The 20,658-nt window shown below is 38.8% G+C and overlaps 1 protein-coding gene across 8 annotated transcripts in view; it reads right to left on the bottom strand.

The window, feature by feature from the left end:
* The window catches only part of cadm1a (cell adhesion molecule 1a), a 394,751-nt gene that overhangs the window by 60,760 nt on the left and 313,333 nt on the right, over positions 1-20,658 (bottom strand). For all 8 annotated transcript variants that reach the window (XM_014003965.1, XM_014003966.1, XM_014003959.1 and 5 more), the window contains 3 exons: positions 15,682-15,834; positions 13,261-13,398; positions 4,407-4,565 (listed from right to left, as the gene is read on the bottom strand). In XM_014003965.1, the coding sequence (XP_013859419.1) occupies positions 4,407-4,565; positions 13,261-13,398; positions 15,682-15,834 (450 nt within the window). The remainder of the gene's footprint in view (positions 1-4,406; positions 4,566-13,260; positions 13,399-15,681; positions 15,835-20,658) is intronic.

Below are 20,658 nucleotides of genomic sequence, written 5' to 3'. Positions count from 1 at the left end.
ATATATATACATACTTAACCCACTTTTGCATTATTGTAATGTTTAGGGACGAAAAAAATTGTTGATATTGATATCATTGGCGTTATGGCCGATAGCCGATATTTACCAATATTACACAATATTACATTAACACAAATATATCATTATATGTACACATCATCTAAAGCCAATAGTGATCAAGATCCTACCTCCCCACTGTAACCACTGGGTTTGTGTGCGTCTGTGTGCGCGTTAGCTGCCTAGTAAACAGAGATCAGACGGAGAAATGTAAAAAAATAAGATGTTAATGCACGTTAAAAGAGTTATCGCTGTTAAGCGCCTGCTGCGATTTTAACGCGTTAATGTGCCCAGCACTAAAAATAATCAATTTCTGCCATTTTAAGTCAATCCAGGAATCAATCAAACCTCCACTTCTTTTAATCTTCAGTGACTTGAAGATAAAAACTGTTGGAAGTCAACCTGTTTTGTTCTAAAATCTGAACACGGCACTAAAATGATCTCCAGAGAAGACTCATCTCTAATGAGAATCACTGCAGAACAGTGTAATTATAGTTCTCTTGTTGCAATGTAAATTATTTTTCTTCTTTTCCCACTTTTATCACCTAAATGTACTATTTGGACGGTTGCATTTTTAATCAGCCTGTAGACCGAGGGATCAAGCCTGAGTTATGATTTCAGAGCCGGCAGTAAAGTTCCACACGGCYGTCCGACCTTCTTGGCTATAAACAACACGTGTCTGGGCGTCCATCTGTCTAAATCACACCCTGTCAGGGGCTGGCTTTCAGTTCTGGTGATGGACAGCAGATGGGCAACCGGCCAGGTCTTCTGCTCAGTGGGCACGCCTGGCTTCAGATAGCAGCCCTTTGGCTTTACTTCCACTTTAGGCACTAACGTGGCATCCTGCAACTTTTCCCTGCTCTCACTGTGTCATCTGACCTTGTCATCTCAGAGCTATAAACATGAAGGACGCCAGGCATCTCTGGGATGTTTTGATAGCCTCTAGTAGTTATGGTGAACCTTTGGTGTCTGTGTGTGATGAGAAAACACGCCTCACTGCCAGATCCGCATACTGCCACTTCAGTGAAATACTGTCTACTGTATGCAAGAAGGCCGTTATCATTATGCTAACTGAATTATTTGCATTATTGTGCGCCTCACCTCATAAGCACTCAAGATGGCACTATCCATCTCCCCGCAGCCAGATGACCTTAAAGGAAAATCAACCAGGCAGCAAATCCAGCAGCTTGCTTTGCTTATACACATAACCATTAGAGCTTTATTTGATTGCACTGTTCCCTGACAATAGCCTTTTTTTGGCACGTTTGTACCACTCAATGCACTTAATCTCACAGTTTGCCAACACACACACACACACACACACACTCACTCACACACAAACAAAAACACATCAGAAAAAAGAGATGCTCTAGCAATCTTTTTTAATTTCTAACATTAAGAGTTTGATCTAAAAATCTCCCTTTCAATTTTCCTGTGACTCTCAGCCTGTTGAAACACCACTATTAGCGGTAGCAACACAAACTCTAGCCGTGTTTTCGTCTGCGTTGTTGTCATGCGCATTTCGAAGTTTCGCATCAGAAAAAGGTAGATGAAAATAGCAAAATTCGCAAAAACATCCTCATTTTCATTTGAGGTGGTTTTTGGATTTTCCGAAAAAGAGTTAATGCGCAAAAGGGGAGACGGAAATACTGAACAAGTTCTGACGAAACAAACATTTGCCTCGATCAGTTGTTCCTGCTATCCAATAACTGTAACCTCCTCCCGCTGTCGGTGTCTTCTTATATTTTCCCATAACGTGAAGAGAATTACATTTCTTTTTTTTATGTCTCCAGACAGCATGTAACATCACCAATACCAGCTGACATGACAGAATAATTACAACTTTCTTGATAGTAGCAACACGTTCCTGCTAACCTCTCTCCAAATGCAGAAGTGTATCCCTGGGAGTTTGTGACTTTACTTCCTGTTTACTACAACCATGCATAACGTCAACGTCTGACATAACTACACTTTCCTGGTTGATTCGCTCCAGGCCAGAAGATGGAAACTTGTTTGATACGCATTTCTTTTTTTTTGCTACGTTTTAAAAGTTCGCTCAAAACTCGCATTAAAATTGGATGGGGAAACAGCTACTGTTTTGTTGAGAAAATAATGACAATGTAAACAAATATCCATGCAAAAGTGATAGCCGATGTTAAAGCAGCGAATGTAGGTTTTTTGAGTTTGATTTGCAGAGCTAAAATTTCCTCCCGATTCCTGATCTGATTATGACCATGTTCTGCTGCAGTTAAGACACTGCTGGCTCGTAAATACTCCGAACAACCCTCTCTCTGAACTTTTTCTTTGAACACATGGTAAGCATAACACTAAAGTGTGGTTGTTTCAWTTACTCTGGTTCTGCAGAGGTAAACCCATTCTAATCAGGTTAACCTCTGGGACCAATAATATGGTGACAAAACCAAAACAAAGACAAGCGTTTTATGTTCCTTAAACAAAGCGTGCAACAAACAACAACCCCGTTTTAACAAGTCATGACTGCATCACACAATAAGTCCATTATCCTGAATGTTGCGCCTGTGTTTTCAAAGCGGTGAAGACGGTTTTCTAATTTGCTTTTGATCATCTGTTTTTATGCGTTTTTATTCGAGCCGCAGTGCACGTCGCACAGATCATTACAGAAACATTTAAAGCAAGAGAAAGGTTCAAAACAAACCAAAAACTTTCTACAGCATATTTAGGCTGTTATTTAGTTCAAAGAGAGTCCAGAACTGGCTGTGCTTGTTTGTTGCACATTACAGTGTGCAGAGAGCATGGCAGCAGGAGCCCCTGCTTGAAGCGTCGCGAGGCTCTGAGTAGGTGGTCTGTGTGAGCTAGCTCCCTGTTATCAGACGCCAGCAAAATGCCATTCTGCCTCTGTAGATGCACTGATCTCTTCCTCATGCGTTCACAGGGAAAGGTCAGATAGCTACAGAGCAAATTTCATTTTTAAACAGAATGATAGGACATGCCAGAGGGCAAAAAAACATAAGGTTACAGAGACATTAAAATAATAAAGGTTAGAATTTTGCATCAAGAAAATAAAAAAGAATCAAAAACTGCACATTACAGAAGTCTGAGATTCCAATTAGTAGAAACAAGGAAAGTTAATGTAGTGTTGCGGCGTTGCCAGGGTAATGCCTGTGTTCTTCTTCATTTGCTTTTGTCTTCTGTCACATCATCAATAAAAAGGAGTGACCCGGTGCCATTAGCACTCATGTGTGACCGTGCCATCACATGTTTCAGAGATGATGTATGTTCTGGATTATGAGCCGTTCCAAAGTGTCTCCATATTATTTTTATTTCTGTCATTCTGGCACGAGTAAAACTTGGCTTGATCTGTCGTAAATTAAACCAAACAGATCAGTTTTTTTATGGTTTTTGGAGTCTGATCTGGCCTTGGAGACTTATGAAACGTTGAATTCTCTGTATAGGTTTTCTTTTTCTCTTCATGGTAAGTTTGGGTTATGAAATCCTGACCTCCTGCAGAGAGTTCTTTCCTCGGCTGGATGCTGTGAAGTCATTTTTCTTTACTGTGTGTTGCGCTTTGTACACCTCTAGTCCCTTTTTATGTTACCAAGATCACCAGTGTTTTCCTTTTTTCTTCTTTCTCGTTCCTCAGCATGTACCAACCTTTGATTTGGCCACTTTCTTTCTGTGGTTTTATGGAGACAGTAACTTTCTTTAAGCGTCTTGCAGTGAGAACAAGTCCGATGAAATGTTGCAATGAAAGTTTCCCCAGATGTGGAGTCGACTCAGATGTTTTGATACAATGAAACCATTTTAGTTTACAGGATTGAGTGAATGCATATCAACCACATATCACCATAACATCCCCATTTACATAAACCACTGTTTTCTCTTTTAATAATAGCAGCAACATCTTAGCTTTTGTTCTCCACAATGCCTGAGCTGTTGAGAAAACTCCAACATTTCAATTGTATTAAGCCACAGCCACAATTTTCCACTTTAAAACATATAAAGTGGACAGAAAAGAGGTGGTAATGCAGGAAGTGCACCAAGGTGAAGTGGAAACACGCATTATCCTAAAACTTACAACACTTACCGTACACTTAGTGGAATAAAAACATTATGGATACAAAGCAATCGAGTGTTTTTTTCAACAGGCTTACGTGATTTTTTTACTGCCTCCATCTACGATTACACAATCATAAAGTGCAAAGAAAATATTGTCAATAAAACACACTGTGGCAAAGAAACTGCTGTCAAATCTTCCACACGCAGCAAATAAAAGTGATTTATGTCCAAGTGACATAATAATGTCACTTTAACAGATCAGTGAAGGCAGGGAAGTTATATAATTACAACTTGTGTAAAGCGTAGGTACTTACACTGCACCTCCAGGAATCTGCGCGCTCGAAAATCCTTGACTGCAGGATGGTCCACGATGCAAATCACTGGCACGCCGTCGTCCTCCTTACTGACGGCGAACGCCACCCGACTGGTTACTGTGTACATCTTGTCGTAGGTCAGCTCAACTTTAGGCTTTCCTGTAAAAACAAATGAACACAAAATGATTGAAAGTAAAACTTTGTTGTTTTAACAACTGATTTGGACGACTAAAGTAAACCAAACAAATTAAATTTTTCTTTTTCAAATTTAAATCCTTCAGTTGGGGTCAATATAAAGTGTAACTGGCTGGGCAGAAACCTTTTACTTGCAAATCGATTAAAATATGTGAACAAAGGAAGACTTGTCCATCCAGCCTTACATGTTGGAGTCTGACCCAGAACTAGAGAATGTAGACCAGCTGATATGTTCAGACCTTATTTAGAAGTTCTGTCACAAATATTGTGACGTAAAAGTTCAGAGAACATCTAAAAAAATGGAGAAAATTAGAATATTTTATTAAAATGTTTATATCAGTTATGCATGGATGTCCATGTGCTGATCTGACATTTTATTTTCAAAGGTGGGCTTTAACTGATGCAGACATCGTCTCTCTGAGTCGTCTCTTTCTTGCCGTGTCTGTCTCTATAACATTATTTTTAGAGTACATAATTTTAGCTTTGAATTGCGCTCCTTGAAAAAGAATGGATCCTGCACACTGTTTCGTAAGTGAAGCCTCAGGACCTTCTTTTCTTTAAAGAAAAATAAATAAATAAATAAATAAATAAATAAATAAAAGCAGCCCGTCCCACCAATCCTAACCTCATTTCAGAGTTAAGAAAACCAGTTATCAAAGAACTCATTTTCTGCTTCATCAGCAGACTTAATGAAGGTCGGACCAAAACGTAAACAGAGATTCAGCAGTAAGACACAGCGTGGAGGCTCAGTCTGTGTCTACTGCTGATAAAGGTATTCAAAGTAAAACATATATATATATATATATATATATATATATGAAACTTTAACCTGCCATGTGGGCGACAGCCCGTCAAGCTCAGGAGTTTGAGGTTTTCTCAGTGTCTCAGCTTCTAATAGGTGCTCTTTTTGACAAAGATCTCTTCTGTTTTTTCCTTGGAATCTGCTGAAGTCTCTCTCCCGGCATGGGGGTCACATCCCTGAGTGCTCCGATGACCACCGTGGCTTCGCCTTTACAAAACCACTCGACTTTCTCTTCTGCTCTTCATATTTCTCCAGCTTCTCATATCCTTTCTTCCTGCTGTCACTTCAGATCCCCACATCTATAATGTCATCTATCATATCTTTTTATTTATGGCGGAAGTGATTAGAGTGTCCTTGATAAAGGTCAGATGTGATGAATTAGCTAAAAATAGCTAGCTGTCCTTGGCTATAATGGTAAATCACTCATTATTAGGCTTTGTGACATCAGATTTATCGTGAGGCTATATTTTGCTCAACATTTCCTGATCATATACTTTCAAAGCGAACTCCGTCTCTGAGTGGCTGGTCTGTAATTTCACACTGACACCGTGTTCCCTGAAAGTAAGGAGGCTACGTGCAGACAGGGCCTGTGAACATCACAGTCACAAAGCAGGATTGATTACTTTTATCCCTTTGTCCTACTTTCTCTGAGTGCTTTGCACAAGTGTGTTTGTGTTGTATTAGGAAAACAGTTGGGGAAAAAAGAAGGTGAATGAGTTTGCAAAAAATAAAAATAAAAAAAAGAAGACGCCGGATCAGGAGAAGAACTTTCTATCCACCCCTCTGCTGCAGCTCAGCCATCGGGGCGATGCCATTGCCATGGTGACGGCTGTCTTTTAGCATGCCAGGAAAGCAAACAGTGTAAAGGAATGGGTTGTCATAAATAAAAACCACCAGGGGCTTCAGATGCATGCATGCAAAGATCAGAAAAGAGAAGCTAAAAGTGTCTGTTCAAATCTAAATGTCTCAAGCTGCACAAAACTGCAGTAAGCTTCAAAACACTACCTACAAGAGATCATCTACAGGTTTGAACCGAGTACAGAGGTATCTAATAATAAGCTGTAATTAGCATAAACTGTAAGGTTATTGAGAAGATGAATGAGCTGCCACCTTATTTCCTGCCTGTCCTTTCTTTTCATCTGTCTTCAGCTAAAAAAAGGAGAAATCATCTTTGCTTTTTAACGATTCCTTTTTATTCCAGTTTTGATCTAATAAGTATTTCTGCAGACCGACTCCTACATGAGGCCAACAAAGTTACAACACAGCTGTGAGCTGGTGGAAGTTCTTTAGCGGTTGACCGGCTGTCACTTTCCCCCCTCCTACACAGGATAATTTATTATCAGGCAAGCAGCTGCTAACTCAACATCCATTTGTGCAATGCAGAGATAAAATAAAAGAACCCTCCTGTGCACAGCGTGGCACCGAACCTGACTGGTGCTCACATCTCAGGGAAGGCAAAGTAATTTCAAAAGATGGACATCTGAGTTCTCAAACTGCGCAGCGTCAAATATTAATCGGCTCAAGCAGAGACAATGGAGCTGCGGAGTGAACCAAACAKGGTTTGACAAACCCCCGTGCCCACGGACCTCTGTGGAAATAAAAAGAGGAGGAGCAGAGCGGGGTGATGCACAGTGCAGCGTCGTGATGCAGCAGAGCAGATGCACAAACAACCCACTGAAGTAATCACAGCAGCTTCTGTCCACGTGGTGCCATGTACAGGCTCCTGTGTGCTAAAGGCATCAAACAGCACACTGTACATCAAATTAGGCTAATCTCTACAAAATGTCAATGTTGATTGTCTATTGCACTCCTCATCTAAAGTAATTCTCTTGTCCTTTGTTTTTGATAGGCTTCGTAAAAAAAATTAGCTGCTTTAAATTGAACAGTGGCATGCAAGCTCAATATCTAAAAAAATTTCTGAGCTACACCCATTTTTGTGTTTGCCACTGGTTAGCCATCCGGAATAAAAAGCTTAGTTTAAAATTTTTGCACGATTGGTGGCTGTAGTTTGACTTCCTGTAAGAAATGCACCTTTTAAAATTTTCTTTTGATGATAAAATTGTGTTCTGAATAACAGTTTTACACTAGAAGTCCCAGGAATTTTGACCACCCCCCGAAGTCCTGAAAGGGTCAAAAGACCCTTAGTCCAAACGGACGATTCTGATGGCTCCAATTAGCATCCTTTCATTTGTAAATGTGGCTATTGCCTTAGGAATCAGCAGGGGACAAACCCCCCTTCTGCTTAGCAATATGAGACATACAAACATCTTTCTTTGTTGTAAAAACAAAATGTATAGACATCGTTGTCGACACGATGATGTCGTCGTCGTCATCAACGTAGGCACAGAGTTTTGAGTCAAAGGGGGGATATGTAGGGGCACAGTTTTGGGCCAAAGGTGGGATATGTAGGGGTACAGTTTTGGGCCAAAGGGGGGATATGTAGGGGTACAGTTTTGGGCCAAAGGGGGGATATGTAGGGGTACGGTTTTGCCGCCCGATGATATTCTCACTCTGTTTCTCAAGTGTTCCTGCTTAAAAGTTTTTGCTCTGAAGATATGGTGTGTTGCAAAGAACATAAGTGGATGCCACTGTATTTTCAGAGCTACGGTAAAAAAATGTAAATATAGTATCTGATTCAAGTAATATGTGTTTAGTAAGGTTTTGTCTTTTTGTTTTCAATGAAAATATCAAATCAGTCAGAACTGACTAGGAGCACAAAAGTTATTTTGTGGGACAGTTTAGAAAATTTACAAATACCACATTTACACCTGTGAAACACATTTACGCATGTGGCAGAAAGTAATTTACAGCTACTTGAATAGCTGTAGTCCTAAACGCAGAAACACTGACAGGAGTGGATCATTATTTTTTACCCTTCGATCGTGTTTGGAGCAAAGAAAAAMACAATGGCACCAARGAAGACCTACACTGCTTTGCAAGTTTTGGAATTACTAACTGCTATGGATGACTGCGAGTCCGATGGAGGAGAGGAACTAGCTTTTGATGAAATAGATGATTCAGACACTGATTTGAACTTAGAACTTTCTACAGATGAAGATAAATGGTAAATGGTACTGAACTTATAGAGCGCTTTTCAAGTCCCTCCGGACCCCAAAGAGCTTTACACTAACATGCATTCACCCATTCACACTCACATTCACACACTGATGATGGTAAACTTCACTGTAGCCACAGCTACTTTGTAAATATTGTAAATAAAACTTGCTGCTAATTCCTGTTTATGTATCTTGATTCCCTCAGCCATGTCTGCAGCCCAAAACTCTGCACCTACATATCCCCACTCTTTCCCAAAACTCTGCACCTACATATCCCCACTCTTTCCCAAAACTCTGCACCTACATATCCCCNAAAACTCTGCACCTACATATCCCCACTCTTTCCCAAAACTCTGCACCTACATATCCCCACTCTTTCCCAAAACTCTGCACCTACATATCCCCCCTTGGCCCAAACTCTGCAGACATGGCTGAGGGAACCAAGATACATAAACAGGAATTAGCAGCAAGTTTTATTTACAATATTTACAAAAACAGCTTACACAAGCAATATATACATTTTGTTTTTACAAGAAAGAAAGATGCTTGTAAGATACTATATTTACAACTTTTTTTTACTGTAGCTCTGAAAATACAGTGGCATCCAGTTGTGTTCTTTGCAACACACCACATCTTCAGAGCAAAATCTTGTGAACAGGAGCCCTTGAGAAACAGAGTGAGAATATTATCRGGCGTGGTGGGTGTGTCTGGATTAGCTGCAGCCAAATGAACAACAAAAGGCAACAAATAGCCTTCATATTACTTATTTTCAAAACAAAAGCACGCGTTCACAGCTGATTTAGAATGTGAGCTAAAATCCTTGAGCTCAATCGATCCCTCTCTGGGTTCCAAAGGTAGAAATATTAAATGACCCTTCTCTGGGACTTCTAGTGTTTATGGACTGAGAAGGGGTTCTCTGCAGTGACTAAATAGGAGTTTTTTACTTTGTGGGAGGAGTTGGCCCAAGATGTGATTGGTCAGATTGACAGTGGGGTTTGAAAAAGCAACTCCACCCACAGGACGTGTACTGCAAAGCAGAGGAGCTAATACATCATTCAAAAGAGCGCTCTAAAATGAAAATATTTAAAAAATATATCACTGTACAGTACTTACTCCAGGGTAGTGTCTGTTTTATTTGCATCTGATTGTCTAGGAAGATAAAAAATGATGATAAACAAACAAAAAAAAGTTAGTTCTAATGAATTAGCATTAGCTTTCCATTTGAGAACATCTCAGTTTGCCAACGACTAAAAATATTCATGGAGCCTGACTCTGAAGCTGTGCCATTTGAGATAAATGTCAGCGACGACAGCTGATGGTCAAATAAAAGCTAAAATTGCATTTTGAGAGCTGAGAAGATCCAGATATGAGCTCTGTTAGTCCTCCTTTTTCCTGCGCCTCCACATTTCATGTCACTGAAGTTAATTAGTATGCAGGATTTTCATGGGACAGAATGGGGTGGGGGTCCTGTTGTAAGAAATATACACTCTGTCTCTCCAACACCATCATATACTTTACTCCAAGTCCGGTTTTAGCCATTTGTCTGGACTTCCTGCTGGGGCAGGGCGGGTTAATTGAAATCACCCTGTGGTTRTCTCTCAGCACTCGAGTCTAATGGCTCTTCTGCTCCCTGTCAGTCAATAAAAAGGGCCCTGCTGCCAACTGCCTTATTTTTCTGTTAGCTTTACAAGAACAGGAAGAAATGCCCTGTGCTGGAATGATTTCTCTTTTTATATGACTTTCACTGTATTGTTAGCTTGGAAAGTGGAGATATCGGTGTCAGGGCATAAATCACTGAACAAACAGGATAAGAGCAGTGTGGGGGGGGGGATAATGGGTTGGTGTTTATTAGGAGGAATAGCTGGATTTATAGTTGCGAGCTAAATAGTTACAAACATTTTCTTGTATTTGAGAGTTTATCCTTTAGGATAATTAAGAAGAACTCTCAGGATGTTTAGAGCCGAGTCATACTGTTTCTGCATATTTGTCATTTTCCTAAACTCTCCCGTGTCGACACTCTGACTCTGTTTACACTGAATGACAACCTCACAACACACTTTATGACTGACCTGACCAACGGCTGGATAAAGGTACATTTAAAAAGCCTTTTTCTGAGTGAAGACAGTCATGATGCTACATTCTTAGCATTCACCAAATAGATTTGTCCTGCTTCTTTATTAGCATTTTGTCATATATAATGAAAAAAAAAACTGATTATAGCTGAAGTTCATGAAACATATTTCGTCCAAACATTATCATTGTGAACAACGAGTAAAGCAGGACAAATAAAACAATTACACAGGACAACATATAAAAACACAACAGTTCCATTAGAAAAGCCAAACAGCAGAATGATCCTGCTTAAATGAGATATCTGCATTAAGGTGACAGCTACAGCACTTATTAGTTTCACCAACATCATTAAAAGCAAGAAATGTGAAACATTACCAGCAGTTATGTTTACATACACTAAAAGAGAGGACTTCCTTTGAAATGCTGTTTCTCCTGGATGTTTGAATATAACTGCTTGTCCTTCTCACATTTGGTGTTTCACTGTTTCTGATCAGACACAGAGAATCCGAAAGCTGTTCAGGTTTGTAAAGCTGGAGAAGCGGTGCTCCTGGCAGGCATAAATCCACCCTCTCGAAAGTGCAGCTGCCTTGAAGTCTATTATTATTTTCTTACAAGAGCCGCCTCTGCTCGCACTAATTCTAATGTGTCAGCTACAAGAAATCCCTATCAAACACCCCACAAACACATGTGAGGAGCTGCTTTCTGATGCTAATCTCCAAATCAAAAATGGGGGAAAAAAAACCCTCGTTTTGTGTCAGCACAGTTGCAGCTTATAACCTCAGGTTTGTGTTTTTAAAAAAGCCAAATTCCCAACAAAACCCCCTTTTTCCAGCCATCACTGACATACCGTTTCCTTCAGCTGTAAAGGTTCTGATTTCATAAACTTATCGGCGTCTGATGAGAGCGAAAGACAAAGTTTGTGGTGGAATTTCAGCTACATCTGCAGATGAAATGATGACTCACAGGTTACTCTGTGTCTCATCATTTTTTTCTGTTAGTCATGCTGCAGTCAGCTGGATTCGCAGTGATGTTCCAACTGTTTTTTTTTTCCCTTTTCTTCCTAAACTGTTCCGGTGATGGGGCAAAGCAGACGCAGCCAAGTTGGATTCAAAGCTACAGAAACTGAAACAGGCTCTTTGAAATGAGGATGAAAACCAGGATGCAAAAAACACACAAAAAATACAAAAAATAAACAAAAAAATCTTTATGTTGAATTCAAACTTGAGCTAAAACCTTATCTAACACTCATTAAAGCCTAATGTTTTTTTTAAAAAAGTTAATTTATTTCTTAAAGAGACACTTCAGATCTTTTGAAGTGGGGTTCTGTGGGCAGGGTATGAACTATTAATATCTCACCTGCTTTAGATAGCTCCTTGAATGATTCAGTTGTTTTTTAAAAAGTGGAGATTAAATCAGACCCAAAAGATGAGCTAATGGCTCATCTGAGTGGAGTTAAAGTGAACTGCTGTTGTCCTAAAATAATCCAGCCTCAAAAACATTATTATGGTTTACATAAATATTAAAATTTGTTTACAATATAGTTATTTACAGAGAGTTATGTTTTTTTCCGCAGCAGGAGCTGCAGCTCTTCCACTTYCTTCTAGCTGGAAATCAGAACATTTTTGACAAAATAAGCATCTTTTGCCTTTTTCTTCCTAACTATTGATAACTAACTTTTTGTTGCATCTATTTTCTATGTTAGATTTAGCAAACTGATTATCCCAATCTGATTAGCTTGATTTTTTGCATCTGTCATTATAAATACTGACCAAATTTTCTCATTTAAATATAATTTGTTGCTACTTTCATTGCAAGGTGATGCTTTTTTGTGCTTTCCAGCATCCACTCGTCAGCAGAAACATGATCTGATCTGCATCCTTTCTGCCAGCCAATCCTCGACTTTCACACATTGTATTATTCTCAGATTGGAGCTGATCAGTGGAGGCTTAAAGTGCTGCATTGTAGAGACGCTGCCTTCAACACAGGTTCTGATTGGGACCTTTGTTTGAAAGTCTTTACAAAGCTCCAATCTGGGCTCTGAGGTAGAGTTGCCTGGCGGGAGGCCTGTTCAACCCCTGAGCTCTGCATCGACTTCTAACGCTCAGCTACCTTTGATGAAGGCAAAGCGAGCTGTCGGGCTGCCAAACCAGCTCTGGCCACCTCCGCAGATCCACAAAGCTTTAACGGAGCAGACTTTAAGCTCAGCGTAACGACTGGCAGCACCGACAGTAAATACGTTTATTTAAATGTATGGCATGGAGGCTTCATATAAACGAACAAGTGCGAGCAGAAATTAGAGTTCAGCCCCACTCGGATGTCAGAGTTAAAATCCTGCAGCTCGCGTTGCTTCCAATCTGTGTGTGTTGTGTTTGCACTCTGAGTAGAGAGAGGAGGGAAAAAAAGTGTTGTGTGAATGTTGCTCGTTATGTAAAGAGGTTTCAGCAGTCAGTGTGGAAAAACAGAACCGTTTCTAGTTTACTGCATAAACAAGWTGCAGAAACACCACAACCCTGTTGCTTGTGACTTCACCCAGGAAGGGATAAAAATAAAACAAGTCTTTTGTTTCCAGGTAGGTAATTATTTTTATGTCATAAAGACAGAAATGCTCCATTTTAGAATGATTCAAAAATAAAACTTGACATTTCTGTKTAGTCCACAGAATCAGTGTAAAGGTTTTCCATCAGCTGCTTGTTATAACAGTTGTGTGTTTGTGTTTGAGGCGGCCCACCTGTGAGCTCTTTATCTCCCTTCATCCATCTGATGGTGGCAGCGGGCTTACTGCTCATGGCCGTGCAGGTCATCTCTGTCTCGTTGCCCTCACTTAGCACCTCATCTTTGGCTTCGATGATCGGGTTTCCTGGAGGAACTGTCACAAGACACAAAGCGTCGTGAGGAAACTTTTGCACCCACAGCGCTGCACAAAAACACACAAACACACAACACAACCTGCTTTACAAAGAATTTAAAGACAGGAATTCGAACGACATTCTCAAAAACACACAGCCGCAGACTGTGAAGGTGATGTTTCATCGGGTTCAGTAACAACAAACTGTAGATACGTTCAGTCAGCTAATAAAACTGTTTTTTTTAATGAGATCTTTGGCACAAACTTTTGATGAGAGCCGACCTTCTGAGTCCCTCAAAATGTCAGCAGAGAGGAAAAGCTGACTGGATTGTGCGATGACACTGAGGACGAAGCACACCGAGCAGTCATGATCCTGAACTTTAGCTAACACACCGGGACTTAAATGTCTCAGATTAAAAAAAAAAAAAAAATTTAAAAAGATTTCCTGCCATGTTAGGACCATTTAAACAGGGCGGCTGTGGTGGAGTGGTTASGGGGAGTCGTCCTGTAACCGGAGTGTTGTCAGTTAGATCCCCCATTCCAGCTGTCTCATTCGTTGTGTCTTTGGGCAAGACACTTCACCGGCCATGCCTACTGATGTTGGTCAGAGGATCCGGTGGTGCTGGTGCATGGCAGCCCCGCCTCCCTCAGTGTGCCCCAGGGCAGCTGTGGCTACAATGTAGCTTACCATCATCAGTGAGTGAATGTCTGTTAGTGTAAAGTGGTTTGGGGGTCCCCATGGGGCTTGACAAAGTGCCATATAAGCTCAGATCATTTTACCATAAATTGTGGATGGTCTTCACAGGGTGGAACAGGAGCATTGATAACATTGGGTGGTCCATGATGGTTCTGATCATGAATATGTTTGAAATGAAGTTCAAGGATGGAAATTTTTTATTTGTGACAATAATAGACATCATTTAACCCCTTAACAGTTGCCTTGGAACTCCTTAAAAGCCTTTTGACATTTATTTTATGTAAGGATGTCATGCTAAAGGTAAGAACAGGAGGAAGTCATCTGACACAGTGGTTTTAAAAACAACAAAGACTGTTAATCAAATATCCAAATCCACTTTTTTTAGTCATTATATGCATTTTTGAAGTGTACTTGTTTGTATTCTCTATGACATTTCTTTGAACTATTATGTCAAATTATTTGCGATGGAACTTCTAAATACGGTCTGGACTTATATACAATCTGGTGGTCTTCATTCTCCTCTGGCTCTGATCCAGACTCTGGCCTGGTCCAGAGTCTGACATGTGAGGCTGGATGGACAAGTTTTYGCTTGTTGACGTCTTTTMATTTGTTTGTAAAAAAAAWTTGTTTCTGTGCAGCTATATAGTCGTAACCCCTCTATCAAACCGGAATGGGTCGCTCTAGAAGATGGAGGGGGTTGGGGCGCGAAGAGCCTCATTTGGATTTAAAGAGACAGCCTCAAAAACGAGTTGAACTGAAACACAGCTGAGAAAAGGGGCAGGGCTTGTGGAGTTACAATAAGGAGGAATTCAGACCACAGCGTTGCAGTTCCACCTTAAAAGCATCATGTGTTTCCTTTAACGATGCCTGGCATCCCAGTGTTCCCGGTGTTTTCGACCTTCCTGTTGGTTTCATTTTGTTGCAGAGATGTTTATTCTTCCACCCACCTCACCTCTTTCAACCAAACTGGCACTTTGTGTGAAAGCAGCAGATAATCTCTCTGCCTCATCTCTGATGACACGTACGCTGCTTTGCATGTTGCAGCTACGCTCAGAGACGGGTCTGCGGAACGTTTCCCCTGCTGTRCGAGCGCACCTCTGACAGACCGAATTGCTTCCAGTCCTCCTGTACGGCTGCAAACAGCTGATCTGTGTCAGTTTGGATGAACGCTTGCAGAATCTGCAGCTTGATCTCGAACAAAAGTCAAGTCCTATAAAGTTTTTTGTAAACATGCAGGAAAATAAATATCAGGGTCATTAGAATAGTTGCAGATATGTCTCACATTTATTTGAATTTTTTAAAATGATTTAGTTCATTTTAGATCCTTCGTACACAAAATACACGATTTAAATCTTCCCCAACTAAAAAAACAAACATCCTTAYGTCCTGGTTTTAGCATATTGAATAATTTAAAGATGATAACCAAAAAACAATTATTGCACTCACACCTGTTAGATCCTACTGAGACAGGTTTTAAGATTTATCTTCACCACTGAGTTAAAAAACTAACTGAAAATACGTCGTCTCCCATCGTCAAAATTGATTAAGAGGCTTTATCTTCCTCCCACCTTTGTGTGTGTGTGCGTGTGTGTGCTTTGAAGTCGTACTTAGCACTGTGATGTCAGCGTAGGCTTCCTGTGGGGGGTCTGTGTAGAGCTGGCAAACATATCGACCCTCGTCTGACAGCGAGACATTAGACAGCGACACCCGCAGCTCGTTCTCTGAGAAGTTCACCAGCTGAAATCGAGCGTCTTTCAGAGCTGAAGGAAAACAAACAAACAAACAAAACAAAAACTAATAAATACAAGTGTGGCATTTTTTTTTCCCTACAGCGTGATGATCTAACAGATGATCAAAATACTGTTTAATAATAAATGGAACATCGACGAGGAGCGAARACAAACAGGCATCAGGAAGGTAAACTGTTGAAACAGATTTAAACAAAGTCAGCAAATAATCAGACATTTATGYCAGAGTAACTGAAAACAAAACAAGCTACTGTATTAGTTTAAGTATAAGTAGGTTAGAGCCAAACCTTAAGGAACGAGACAAGAACTGGGCTCCAGGGGCCACAGTTACAGAAGGCCAAAAGCTCAGGGGCCGAACATCCAGCCATTAAATCCATTATGTAAATAAATAAAATATTACAAAGATCTATTGACTTTGAATTAGTTTATTTTGCAGCCTTCAATCATAAATAYAGCATACAGAACACAATATAATGAAAGTACTGTAGTGATATTAAAACAATCTAAAAAAACAAAAACAACATATCATACCTCCTACACAAATATTAATCTTACATCTCTGATTTGCCAAATTCTTAAACCAATTTTATTTGTGCTTAGTTTTTTTCTTCAAATGCTTGTAGTTTTAACTGTCCTAGGTGTTCATACAGGGTTCTTACAGATCAGTCAAGTTCAATTTAAGACTTCTACAGACTTTTTTAAAACGTCTCTTGAATTAAAATTTAAGACCAACTTCACAATCAACACAAATGTAAAAAAAAAAGAAGTTAGCAACAAGTTTACCCAAATGTTCATTTTAACACAAAACTAGCTGCGAGAGGCATTCTGTAAATTATAAAATAAAAGTCACCAATTGTTTTAATATCTGAAATGGACTGCAATCATCTTACGTAAAATGTGTTAACATTTTTAAGACTTCTGAAAAATCAATTAAAGCTATTTTAAGGCTAATTAAGGCCTTATTTTTGGATTGATGAATGTCTTTAAAGACTTTTTAAGGATCCGCAGTGACCCTGTGATAGTAATGTTTTTTTTACCAGCTTTTAGCCAAGATTCTTATGAAAAACTAAAATAATTTATTGTAATTAAAAGTAGAAAACTGGGGGTTTGGGGTTAACAGATTAATGAACCAATTGGCGGGCCGGGCTTTGGTCACTTGTTGGCTGCATGTGGCCCGGGGGCTGCCAGTTGAATAGCCCTGGACTAGAATGTGTTTTTTATTTATCAATTATGTCATTATGTTATTAAATTTTGTCTGAAATTTTGGGTATTTACGAGTAAATGGGTGTGTGACATTCTGTCTTTTAGCAAAATATTTCCTGAACCACTGAATGGATTTTTACTAAAACTCCAGAAAATAGTTGTTGGATGTAAAAAAGATTAACTAAAGATTGGAGCAAAAGAAAAGCAAAACAAAAATGTGTTTATCTCAGCCAATTCTGTGTTTTCCTGAGAGCTTATAGATCACCTGAGTTTGTTAGTAAAATATCTCATGAACCACTGGGTGGATTTCTTTTAAATGAAATGTTCAGAAAGTTATTATTTAGATGAGCTTTTTTTTAAGAACCCTGGCCTGCAAGGTGATGACTGATGTGTGTTTTTTGTGTTTGGCCTTTTCATACAAAATGGTTTTGCTCAATTCTTTTTATACTTTATACAATTTATCCTGTCAATTTTATTGAAATATTTAAAAGTACAGTCATAAAATTAACTAAATGAGCAGCAATTTGTTTTGGAATGAACAAATATAATTTGGTATTTAATTTTTCTAAAGCAGCAACCTACAAAATATGAAGGTTTTTATTTTAACTCTTTTATTTAAAGCTTGTAATAAAAAAAAAATCAGCAATAGTAGTGGCTGTTTTTTTGTGTGTGCTTGGCTTAAAAGAAAAAAAAAGGCAGACAGAAAATGTTCACACTGTTTTTTTTTGTAGCTTTCAACGAAGGAAAACTAGTCCCACAAAAAAACTAAGTAGTGTACATCAACCAGTCATGTGATGCAGTTTACAATAAAAATTTAAGACAAGAAATAAAAAAGCACATTTCTTCTTTCTGTTTAAGTTCCAAAAGCAGAAATCTGGAGCGGACATGTTGCAGATTCTTACAACACCATTTGTAATAAGAGAAGCCCCATTCTGAGCCGTCCTTTAGTTGGACGACGCAAGAACTGAGGACAAATTTCCAAAGCCCGTCCACCTCTCATCTGCAGTCACTTTCATCTCACTGAACCCCGTTCGCCCACCTACCTGAGCCGACTCCATCAGCTGGAACGCACGGTGACAACATGTGGTTAAGATGAAAGCCGACCCATCTCCATCTCCCTTCAGAGTGCTGATAAATTCTGCTCTGACTGACAGCGACTCCAGGCTGTTTGCACCCAGAACCCCCTCAGATCTGTGAACTCATCCTCTGGCTCTTTTCTTTAATAAAATAAAAAAAAAAGCTTAAATCGTTAAATATGGAAACTCCTKACACAGAGCACCGCCAGACAGACGGAAGGAAACTGAGAAACAATTGAGTCACATTACAAATTCAAACACCATTAAAGGCYTAGCTTTCATTAAAGGAATGTACGCCACATTTTTATACAAAAGTGTTTGACCAAAATCCTCATGTTGAGAAATGAATCATAGATGGTTTAGTCAAACACAAAATCTGATTAAATAAAAACTAATTAATCTCAGCTACTACCACAAAAAAATCACTTCAGTATCAATAAAAACTGACTGAGTTACACCCTATATTGGCTATAGAGGAAGGCAGCCATCTTGAATTAGTTAGACTCCAAATGTTATTAGCTGTATTTTTGATAGTTATGAGTGTTTCACTAAACTCTGTTCAGTGACTCAGGAGATATTTTGCTAACAAACATGATTAACCTAACCTCTTCAGCCCCAAGTTTTTTTTAAATGTTTTTGCTCAAAATAAAGTGCTGTGATGTAATTAAGTAACTCTACTTAAATTTGAACWGTGAAGCAGTAATGATCAGGGTCCAAGCCCATTTATGCACGTCAACTATGGCTCATGTCATTTCCCTCATCCTGTCAACATTGTGTAACAGATTATTAGCATGACAGGGAGTTTTTATTAGGGTCTGTTTGATGGTCTTGTGTCACAGCATCTTTTCAGCTCCTTCTCCATGAGTGTGCCCACATATGGTTCTCATCAATTAAGGGTCGGCTAAATGTGTCTCCATTTTTGGTTTTAATCTTAATATTAAAATAAAGCTAACACTTGGGCGATTTCATCAGAAATGTAAGTATCAGAGCAGCTGCTGTTTCAGAAAAAGTGAAGCTGGAACAAAAATAACTTTTTTTCCCACCTCAAGACATTTTGCATTAGACAGTATACAGTAGATATCCTTTTAAAAAAATAGAATGAACAAGACAAAACTTTGGAAATCAGACATCTACTTGTAGACGTTACATGTGCAAAGATTCATATTGCTAAAWTAAACTGGAGCGAAGTTACAGTTTTAGTAAAGACAATTTGTTTTGYCATTATGYACAGGATGGAGCATGTTGGTTCTAGAAATCTTAGGTTTTTATTCTTCTTTACATGCCTGAAAAGACTTGTTTTTAATATTTGTTTAAAAATATACCCAAGYATGTATTTTTCTTCATATATACTATATATATCAATGAGAAATGATTATTTCTAATTTCAACCAGAGCAGATTCACTCAAAATCAAGTTAAAAAGCTTTCACAACTTTAAAACATATTTTGGGATTTTCTTTGCCAGAACAGATAAAAACATCATATTTTAGATATAGTTTTGTGTTTAAGTTCAGTAGAACATTACAGCCATTAAAGTCAATCGTAAATGTAATAATTTCAGCAGGTTTCAATCAAATTCATTCAGTGGTTCATGAAATATTTTGCTAACACAGGCAAAAACATTTTCACCCTTCTATGTTTGGCAACAGGCGATGAAAAAAAGCAGCTCGCTACAATTGTACTTTAAGTTAAAACAGAAATCTGAGCTGTGTACATGATTGTTTTTTTGTTTCTTTGTTTAAAAATATGCATTTTTCTTTATAATGAGCTGTTTTTTTAAAAGGTCAAATCCCAGAAAGACAGAAAACATCAGATGTTTTGAGCAGATTTGAACAAAGTTAATTAGGTGAAGAGAAACAGACAATAACTCATGAAGGTTTGCTTCACAGTCGAGCTTAAAATAAATGTTCAGCCCGACTCAGACGGCTGGAGTTTCTGTCAGAGAATCTGATCAGCAGCTTCCCTTGTTGAACAGATTGATTAGAGCTTTTAATGTCAGGCTAACTGGACTATTAAAGAATGAAAGCTTTCAGACTAAAGAATGAGTGCTGCTTCACAGCTTTTAGATGGCCATAAACAATGTGAACGCTACAGAACGAGAAAAAATAATCCTCAGGTGGATTCATATTGCCCCCCCTCCCCCCAAAACACACACACACACACACACACCATGGTTTTACAGACACACAGGTCCATGAAGATTTTACAGCTTTTTCTGTTTGAAAGAAAACTGTTGCTTCTTTTCAACTTAAATTTAATAAATACCAAAAAAAAAATTGACCTTGAAGCACGGTTTCTTTCAAAATTCATTCCAACTGAAGAATTGTTTTCACTTTTTTAGCAATTTGGTTTTGTGCACAACTGTGTAAAGGTAATAAGACACTATTGTTACTTTCCTTTTAAGCTGACTTTCTGCAGATTTTTTTTTGCAAAAAAGTTGCACAAGGTCTTTTTTAAAACTCTTTAAAGGTTTTTTTATTTGCTTCTTTTATTTCAGTTTTCATCCCAGTTCCAGTAGTTTTTTTTTTATTATTATTAACTGTTATTGTGAATTTAGA

Source organism: Austrofundulus limnaeus, unplaced genomic scaffold (assembly GCF_001266775.1).
Source record: "Austrofundulus limnaeus strain Quisiro unplaced genomic scaffold, Austrofundulus_limnaeus-1.0 Scaffold21, whole genome shotgun sequence".
NCBI classification, from domain to species: Eukaryota; Metazoa; Chordata; class Actinopteri; order Cyprinodontiformes; family Rivulidae; genus Austrofundulus; species Austrofundulus limnaeus.
Note: the sequence above shows the minus strand (reverse complement) of the source record. Positions and strands in the feature narration are given on the sequence as shown.